The sequence below is a fragment of the Saccostrea cucullata genome, unplaced genomic scaffold (assembly GCF_032062105.1).
Source record: "Saccostrea cucullata isolate Sc308-1 unplaced genomic scaffold, CSIRO_AGI_Scuc_v1 ctg11, whole genome shotgun sequence".
Classification (NCBI taxonomy): domain Eukaryota; kingdom Metazoa; phylum Mollusca; class Bivalvia; order Ostreida; family Ostreidae; genus Saccostrea; species Saccostrea cuccullata.
In genome coordinates this window covers 289,580-299,262 of record NW_026933222.1, presented here as the reverse complement: position 1 = coordinate 299,262, position 9,683 = coordinate 289,580, and the positions used below count along the sequence as shown (strand labels likewise).

The 9,683-nt window shown below is 30.7% G+C and overlaps 1 protein-coding gene across 4 annotated transcripts; it reads left to right on the top strand.

The window, feature by feature from the left end:
* The first annotated feature begins 81 nt into the window (after positions 1-81).
* On the top strand, positions 82-4,958 carry LOC134237712 (uncharacterized). 4 transcript variants are annotated; one of them, XM_062719856.1, is made up of 4 exons: positions 87-248; positions 505-584; positions 1,446-1,617; positions 2,505-2,568. In XM_062719856.1, the coding sequence occupies exons 1-4, from the start codon at positions 150-152 to the stop codon at positions 2,508-2,510; spliced, it is 357 nt and encodes a 118-aa protein (XP_062575840.1). In that variant the 5' UTR covers positions 87-149; the 3' UTR covers positions 2,511-2,568. The 4 variants fall into 4 exon arrangements, with proteins under 4 accessions (XP_062575837.1, XP_062575840.1, XP_062575839.1 ...); XM_062719855.1 differs by lacking the exon at positions 2,505-2,568 and adding an exon at positions 2,865-4,958 and having other exon boundaries at positions 88-248; XM_062719853.1 differs by lacking the exon at positions 1,446-1,617 and having other exon boundaries at positions 82-248; positions 2,505-2,858.
* Positions 4,959-9,683: the final 4,725 nt, after the last annotated feature.

The following is a 9,683-nucleotide window of genomic DNA, read 5'->3' as shown; positions in this document are numbered from 1 at the left end:
TTTCTATAACCCACAAAAATCTATCAATAAAAGTATATTACATATCGCTTATATCAACTAACACCAACATCCTGTATTTTAGCGCCTGCGTGTCTCTCTTGGAAACGGAACGCTGAAGGCTCTGAGCTAGAGATACACAGGATTGAAAAATGGCTGAATCCGCTTATCACATGGAGGCACTGAGACGCCAGAGAGTTATAGACAGAAAGAAAGCCGCCCTTGACAAAATGATGAATGGTGGTAATCAGGTGGGTTTCTTTCTGACAGACATTTATGTACATATATTTGTACATGCGAAAGGTCCATGTTAGAACAGTATCAGAAGATGCGACTTTTATTTCCAACTTGAAAAATGACCCCTTTTGTTAACAAGAAATGGATGTCATGTCAATGTTAATAACACATGAGTCTCTATTTATTCGCTTAAAGTTGAAAGCTGAGTAAATTTGCAATCAAAGGAAACAATTGTTAAATAATTTTGATATAATTTTATTTTTAATTTAGGACTCTGTGGAGAATATTGAGCAAAGCAATGCTAAAAACACCATTTTATTCACTGGTCCTGGTGATTATGACACAAACAGGTAAAACTTGACTTTTTTTTCTTTATTAATAGTGGACAATTTGAATTTAAAGAAAATACGTTACACTGTACATAATTAACCTCTTGACATTACTTAACATACAGTATTGTTCTTTGCACATTAAACCATGGGTAGATTATTTTAAATCAAAATTAAAAAAACAACTAATATTGTATTAATCTTATTTAAACAATAAATTGAAAAAAAGTTTACTACACCTCTCTTTCCTTTTTAATATAGTCAATTATTTATCCCAGTTAATTTTTCATCAGCATCTCATGTGCTATTTTATTGAAAATAAGTGTTTACAGTGACATTTTTATTTAGTTACCGTAGTTAAGTTTATTTTATAGGAATCTTTTCCCTGCGTTTTTACTGCCTTTTTTTCTTCAAATTTCATATTATTATCTCTGATTTATATACATCTTACATGTTGGTGTTTGTCTGAATAAACTTCTGAAGATTCCACAATGCTCATTTTTGATATGACCTTCAATGTAAATTTTTACTGTACACTTTGTATAAATGTGTTATTGAACTTTAAAAGTCATTTTTAGTAATCTAGTGGCCACAGAAATGCACAAAAGCACATATATGTGATGTCATATATCATATCAACCTCAAATCTGCATGAACAAAATTTTTGTGGGAGAAGATGGCACATTGTAAAACTAATAACTAAGAAAGTAGCCACACATATAATGCATGATTGTAATAGATGTCAATGAATATTGAAAATTAAAAAAAAATCCACATAGTATTGGATGTTTAATTTATGTGGCAAATCCTTAGATAGCATGAGTAAAAATGCATGTTTCCTGATTGTCAGAGGACTTAACAGACACCTTTCTGCCCTTTTAGATGCAGTGGATCGCTGCCACCAAAACCGCATAGAGAGATGAGTGTGGTTTTGCAGGAGGTTGTTCATGACCCTAACTTTAATTATAGAATACTTAAGGAAGAGGGTGAACCCCCTTTGCATGTTGATCCTATTTATAGAATTATGTACCCTGGAGCTGTTATTTACAAAAATGTATGTTGATATTTTGGCTTAAATAATAGATAATGTTTCTTGTATATTAACCTGTATAATTCTCTATTAATATGGTAAAATTGCATGTAGCTTTATGTCTTTTTTCTTCGAGTGTTTCAACACATGCACAGTTTATCCCACTTTTAGTGCATGTTTTGTAAATTCACATTATATTAAATATTTATTTACATTCATGCTTATAAACATGATTACACCCAATCCTTATGACTTGCTGGTTTACAATCTAAAATTTACATATAGTTTCCCTTAAATAATACTCCTCTCTTTCCAAAATGAAATCTGATAAATTTGTGTATTAGTGTATTCTGGGTATTAACCTGACTTTCTGTGTATATTATCACCTGTATACCTCCTCAATACCTAGTAACAATCTTGTGGTGTTTATAAGGAACTACTATTTTGGTGTATGGATTAATTACATATGGATTTTGGTTATTGTGTAGTACAGGTAGCTTTAGAAGCCACAACTTTCTTATGGTGTTGAATGGCTATGTATATCTGTGTGATAGAAGATGTAATCACTTGTTTGATTTCACAGTATCCTGTATAACATCATGAATACTCTTTTTTTCCTTATCACACATCCAGATTTACCATAATAACTCATGATCAGTGATGTCACTATAATATAAGTACAATTCATACACTGATATAATGTGTATAAATGAACAACTTTCATGCATATATTGATATAACTTTATTAGTTTTAAGATGTTCTATATATCAGGAAATATAGTGTATTATAATTTAAATTTACTTTTGAGTTTTCATGATGGGTTTGGTGTGTTTTGTGTGTTCATCGAAGTTTGAAATAGGTAAAGGGAAAGAATCACTGTAATTTACATCCTGCTTTGCATTAATTGTAGGAGTGAACTGTGCAGGTTTCGAGTCAACGGTGAAGGTTTTCAAAATCGTTATAGAAATCGTGATAATTTTTATCCTCATGTTGACAAGGCTTTTGCATGCATTTACCCAGGAAAAGATAATTCTGATTACACGAATGATGAAAATCGCAACAATCGTAGGATGAATCTTAAACTAGACAAATACAATATAGACCAGCAAGTCAATGGAAAGTTCCACATGCAAGTTATTGAAGCAACACCAGAGTGACTGAAAATTTACATTTTTGTTGACTTTTGGTACTGTCTTTTTTTTTATTTAACTTTTTTGTTTTTAAATGAAGACAGTGATAAATTAGCCTTGGTTTCCTGGACTTTTTGTAGGAATGAAATTGAGGCCACTCTAGGAGAAAAAGCTCAAGCAAAGAAGAATAAACCTTTACCTAAGAAACAATTGCCTGTTAAAAAACCTCCACCAGAATCAATTAGAAACATAAAGCGTAATATGGTTTTTAAGATACTTCACCCGTATGACTTTGATTAAACAATGGCTGTTTATTTTGTTTAGATTTATGGCATTCGATCACTATCGATTCATCGTTTGAAAAAAAAAAATCATGTTGGGTGCTAAATGTTGTTAATATGTAGATTTTTTTCCTGTATATGTTTGTGTGTGTGTTTGTTTGTATTTTGCCAATTTTTCTTTTTTTCTATTGAGATATTTTATCCCTTCCAATTTGGAGAATTGTAGATGTTGCTAACAGATTAACAAAACCTGATGTATTTGCTCAAAGCTAGTAACATGCCGTACAGTATTTCTAAAGCATTATTTTTCATTGTTATAATTTGTGTCATATACTGTAGTTGATTTTAATTTGTGGAACCTTATTCAACTAGTCACACCCAATATCAGTATTACATAAAAGTGCATCTAATACTCTGTACTACAGCTTTTTTTAATTGTTACGTTTTTTTTTACAGTGCTTTTATAACCTGTTATTTATTTTGCATGTTTACCACAGGAGCTGTGTGTGTTTTACTGGATTGATTCTGAGTTTGTTGTGATGGGATGAAATTTCATGAAAATGATTATATGTTTTTCAAAAATGCACACAGCTCCTGTTAAAGATTTAGATTTTAAAATTGATCTAACAATGTAGAAATATAACCCAATGCAGAAACGGGGTTCTTCACCAGCTCGTAGTGGTAAGAAAACATTTCAAGAAATCTACCCAAACACTAGCTTGTTTTCAATTTTTCAGAATAATCTTGCCAGCTCACAGAATCTATCATAGGAAAGCTGACAATACACCTGAGGACAAAGTGTTTCCTTTACTGCATCCTAAGGAATATGAACACGAAAAACCAATAACTCAACTGCCTCCTAGAAAACCACACTTTAAAGTTTAAATAAGCAACATTTTTCAATTTAAAAAAAAAACAAAACAGATCTAGTCCACAAAGGAAACTGCATTTTAACTTGTGTTGTCAGGAAGAAAGCACTTCCATAAATAAATGCCTTATGCAAATGTTTTTTGGTTCATATATTAGTGTGAAAATGTGGGAAGTAACTTTTCTTCAAATGTTCAAATAATAGATGTAATCTCCCCATTAATGTAGATGCATTTACAACTGGATTGGAACAGAGAGATGTAGAAGGCAATATGACCACAGTCGTAATGGTCCAATTCTCCCTAGCACCTGGCATAATCTTCGACAAGAATTAAATTCTATAGGACGCAGTACACCATTATATGCTGGTGAAGGACGCCCTTCTAGATTTGATGATCTACTTGCTATAAGAAAGGTCAACCGTAAGAAATAGAGATAAATTGTAATGCATGCCTTTTTTTGTGTAACCTAATTTTTCTATTCAATTTCTTATCTTTTAATTCTTTGCTTGAAAAGATAACTCATGCAGATTAAAGTATTTGCCATTTATTCAAGATTTGCTGTTGACTAAAGCAGTTTGATATAATCTAAACTTGTGTGATTTTCAAAGCTGGAGAATATTTTGAGGTGATTTATGTTATCTTTGATATGCATGTTAAGATAGGAATTTATATTTCTATGTGAGTATTGTTGTTTATCTTTGGAAAACTGTATGGTGGCTGGTTTATTTTATTCTTCTTCCAGTTGTGAGGACATTTTATCAGTATTATTTTTGCAATATATCTATATACACATTATGTATTTGTTGTTTGCACTTTTGCACATGTCTATGTACTTTCATTGTTATTTATTTATATCCACAGATGTCGTATTTTGTGATCATTCAGTTGATGCATTTTACAGTGTTTGAGATCAAGTTTAAATCACTTTGAAAATATTTTTTTTTTTTTTTAAAAGCATGCTTTTTATTTTTTCAGTTTTCTTAAATTATCATTGGGAAAAGATGTTCACAATTATATAATTGAAAAACTTGAGTGTTAAGATTGCTTTTTCAATTTCATATTTCAATAAACACTTATTTTTGTGGTTTCTCTTTTCATTTATATAAAATGACAGATGGGGGTATATTAGATAAATAATTCTTGTTGTCATCTTAAACTTCTACATGTATTTACTAACTAGCAATATTAAGCATGATATAGAATAGAGATGTTAAATATCTGAGAAGTCTTTAGCATAAAGAATATAAAAATTCCCTTTGGTTTCTAGGGACTATGGCACGCCAAATTCACAGAATGAGCTAAACCTAGTTTCACAATTGATAAACTAGGTTTATCAACTGTAAACTATAGTTTACAAACTGCGAACTATAGTTAACAATTCGTTAACTATAATTTTCATCTGTAAAACTATATTTATGGGTTGTAAACTATAGTTTATGAATGATAATCTAAGTTTATATGTCTGTAATAAAATGTTAACAATAGATTTTGTTGATAAACATAGATTCACGTCTGTAAAACTATATTTATGGGTTGTAAACTATAGTTTACGAATGATAATCTAAGTTTATATGTCTGTAATAAAACGTTAACAATAGATTTTGTTGATAAACATAGATTCACGTCTGTAAACTATAATTTACGATCGTTAACTATAGTTAAGAGTTGTAAACCATAGTTTACAAATCGTGAAACTGTATTTATCAGATAATTTATGTTTTGCGATCGCAAATGATTGTTTTCGGTGTTAAATATAGTTTACGGTTGTGAAACATAGATTATCGGGTTAACTATGGTTAACAAATGTAAAATATAGATTAACGTCGTTAACTATAGTTTAGTCCGTTAACTATAGTTTAAAACCAATAAACCTAGTTTATCGATTGTGAAACTATGATTATCTCATTTTTGTGAATTTGGCGTGCCATACCTTTGGTATCTCGGGGGCAGCAGTCAGTATACACCCATAGTTTCTGGAGACTAAGTTAAGACAAAAGTTGGTCCTTACCTTTGGTTTATCAGGGTTATGTAGAGAAGAGTCGGTCCTCACCCTTGCTTCATCAGGGCTGTGTAGACAAGTTGGTCCAGATCCTTGCTTCATCAGGGCTATATAGATCCTTGGTTTATTTGTAGACAAGTCAGCCCAGATCCTTGGTTAATCAGGGCTAAGTAGACGAGAGTCGCTTCTCATGGTTTCTGGGGATAAGGAGTCAGGAGTCAGTCCTCATCCTTCCCATCAACCTGTTTTTACCTTCTCTTAATTATCTCCCCTTGAAAGGTGGCTTGGCTTTTCAACATAAATTTTAAAATCCCCTTCAACAAGGATGCAATATGCCAACTTTGGTTAAAATTGGCCTAGTGATTCTTGAAAAGAAATTGAAACGGACCCCTGGCAACAGGTAATCAGAAAAGAATTTGAGCTTTCAGGTCAGGTGAGCTAAAAACTGCTTTGTTTTCATCTGACGTATAAATGATCTTTTCATATAAGGCCATTCCAAGTTTTTTCTCTGTTTAGCATCCACCCATCTTTCAAAAACCTACCTACCTATTCGCAAAAAACACACAAGTCAAAAAAAAACAACACATATTTAATCATGTTTATAGTAATAAGAATGACGTAATTCAAAAGATATGATTTCATTTATCTAGTTTTCATAAAGAAAGTTATTTTCGTCAGCAAAATCAAGGTATTAAATATTGAAACTATTCCAATAATAAAATATTATACAAATATTTAGAGATATTGCTGGAAATCACAAATTTTGACCTGAATAATTAATTTTCGGACTCCTGATTCTTTTTTTTTTTTCTGACATGGGATGTCAAAAACCAAGGCGCACGCGGACGCTAAACATAGAAAAAACTTGGAATGGCCTAAACCCTACATCAATGTAGTTTCATGGTGCTTCCAAACAATTTACATTATATCAATGTGTTTCTTTAAATAAAAATAGTAACCTTAATTGACATTGAATTTTTGGTGGATCAGACTTGGTTGCTTATTGGAAGCAAACTGCACAAGACATTTTAAAAGTTGATCAGACTTAGTTGCTTAAGAGAAGCAATCTGCACAGGATATTTTGAAAGTCTAGACAGTGACATCACTTCATACCTGTATATGTATTTAGGTTGCAGTTCCAAAATGGAGTAGATAAAGTGAAAGTTTTTCTGTCTAACATCAAAATAGAATTAAATATAAGAGATAAGATTTTTTTTAGAGTTGCATTGGGATGTGACATGGAAATTGGTTTGAGATCAAATTTACCATATAACAGGCATAGATTTTACTCTCATGACCAACTTCAAGTCATATCCCTATACAATTCTATTTATTAATAAGAATAATTTCTATGCACTTCATCTTGACTGCAATTACAACAGTGTACATGTGTAAATACATGTACTATTGCAGAACAATAATACATGTATTTTTGTCTGTGCAAGTGTTAAAAATGTCAAAATTAATCATAAATATTGTTGAAGTGCAATTTAATGTATTCTCCATAATTGTTAAGGTATCATGGCAGCATTCCAAAAAAAAAAAGAAAAAAAAGAAAAAAAAAGCAAACTGTTATTTTATTAAATAATACTTCACATATATTAAAGACACATCAATAAAATATTACAGTTAATATATAAAATAAACATTAACCTGCAACTACCAGCAATGTATAGGAAATGACACAAAGCAACAAGGTCATGTGATGATTTTTCTGCACTTTGATAGTTACCTCCCTTTAGCTGAAGATTCTCGCAAAGAAATACAATTTTCTAGGAAATGTTTACAATGTTTCATCCAAAAATGATGTGTAATATTTAACAAGAGACAGGAGTCAATGAGAGTTTTTGGTTTTTCAAAATGTGACGGTTTGTTAATCTGACTAGTTTAACACTTTATATAATGTCTACAAAGTTTGTCTGCATTTGATTTTGAATTTGCTTGTCTTAGACACATGTTCACAATGATACCAACAATATAAAAAAAATATAAAGAAAAGGGAATGTAATTAACAACTTTTACTAAGTGTACAATGTAACAATAAATTAATAAAATTGAGATACATTTAAGTTGGATAAGATAAGCAATTGTAACACCCTACAGGAAATTTCCCAACAGATTATAAGTTTGATTTTAAAAACCAATATCTACTGTAACATAATATTATAATAGCTATATTTGCTACATTACCAAAATAAGGCATTCAAAACAACAAAAATATGGTACATTGTGTATCACATATTTTAAATAATGTGTTATATAAATATATATTTGAATTTTAGTATGAAACATTAAAATAGTATTACATAATAGTATTACATGTAATATCATATTCTTTACAATATAGCTACACTGAAATAATACCCATATACCACAGAATTTTTTTTCATCACAGATACATGTATAGAAATTCATATACACCTCTTTATGATTACAACTCTCACTTGAAATTTTAAATCAAATAAAACTTTTTAAAAACTTTAAAAATTATATCAAGTTCATTTTTATAGTACTGGTAAAAGTAGACTCATTTATTGAAACAAAGCACATGAGTCTCTAATTTTTCAACCATATTTCATTTCATTTTCACAATAAAAAAAAAAACCCATAAACTTTCAGTTCATCACATTTCATATCTGAATTTCATAATCATCCATAAATGCATTGATTCATCAAATAAAATTGTATTTACATGTATAAAGGAAAATGAACCACATTACTTTATAACTGTCAGATGACCTTAAAGGGCACAACTACAAGCACCAGATAATTGCTTTAACATAGTAATATAAAATATGATACAGACAGGCATACCACTAAGTATATAAAGGATTTCCCCACAAAGATCTCTATAAAGATATCTTAAAAATTAAGCAGTCAGCTTTATAAACGCTCATGATTGTCTCAAAAGAGTAAAAGGCTACCACATGCAAATTGCTTGAAAATGCATTAATGTTCTAATGAAATTAATTTTTAATTTAAAATTAAATAAATGCAAATTGCTTGAAAATGCATTAATGTTAAATGAAATACCCAGTACAAGTACCATTATATGAGGAAAAAAGATCTTCACATGTCACACAGGTCTTCAAATATAACAAAGCTCACCTTGATGAATATTATGTACAAGTATGGAAAAATCTTACACAAAAGCAAATGTTTTGGAAGTGTGCAATCCTACTAATAAAATACTTGCAAAGCATGTCTGTATGAGGCTTACAGTTACTTGGAAATGGACCAACTCTTACCTGTTCCCTCACCAAAAAAATGAAGGTCAGTTGCAACATTGAAAGTGGTAGTGTGTATCCCAAATACATATTCCTTGCAAGTTTGAATACCAAAGGGCTAAGGTGTAGCAATAGCTGTAATTCACAAAATAGTATTGTATTATACCTAAAACTTTCATGCATTGTTCATCAAGAAAATGTACTTCAGATTCAGCACGTCTGGTGGCGTGCATCCTAAGTATCATTACCCCTTCAAATTAAGTCATCACAGGACTCACAGTTACTGTAAACCAACTTTTATTTGCCATTTGTCAGTTTGAAATTGATCCACGATGATTATTTTTCGCGATTGAGGATTTATTCCATACAAATACAAAGCAAAATAAATGGTTTGCGGCAATTTATATTCGCGAATTAAAGTTGATTTGCGAAACGCGAATATTTCTCGCTAGCGAATAAAAGTTGGTTTACAGTACTTGATGGGAATGGACTTGCTCCAAAAACTGTAAGCTGGTCATTAATCTGAAAAATGTAGAATAGATCTAGGTTTCCAAATCATATCTGGTGGTGAGCATCCCTATAT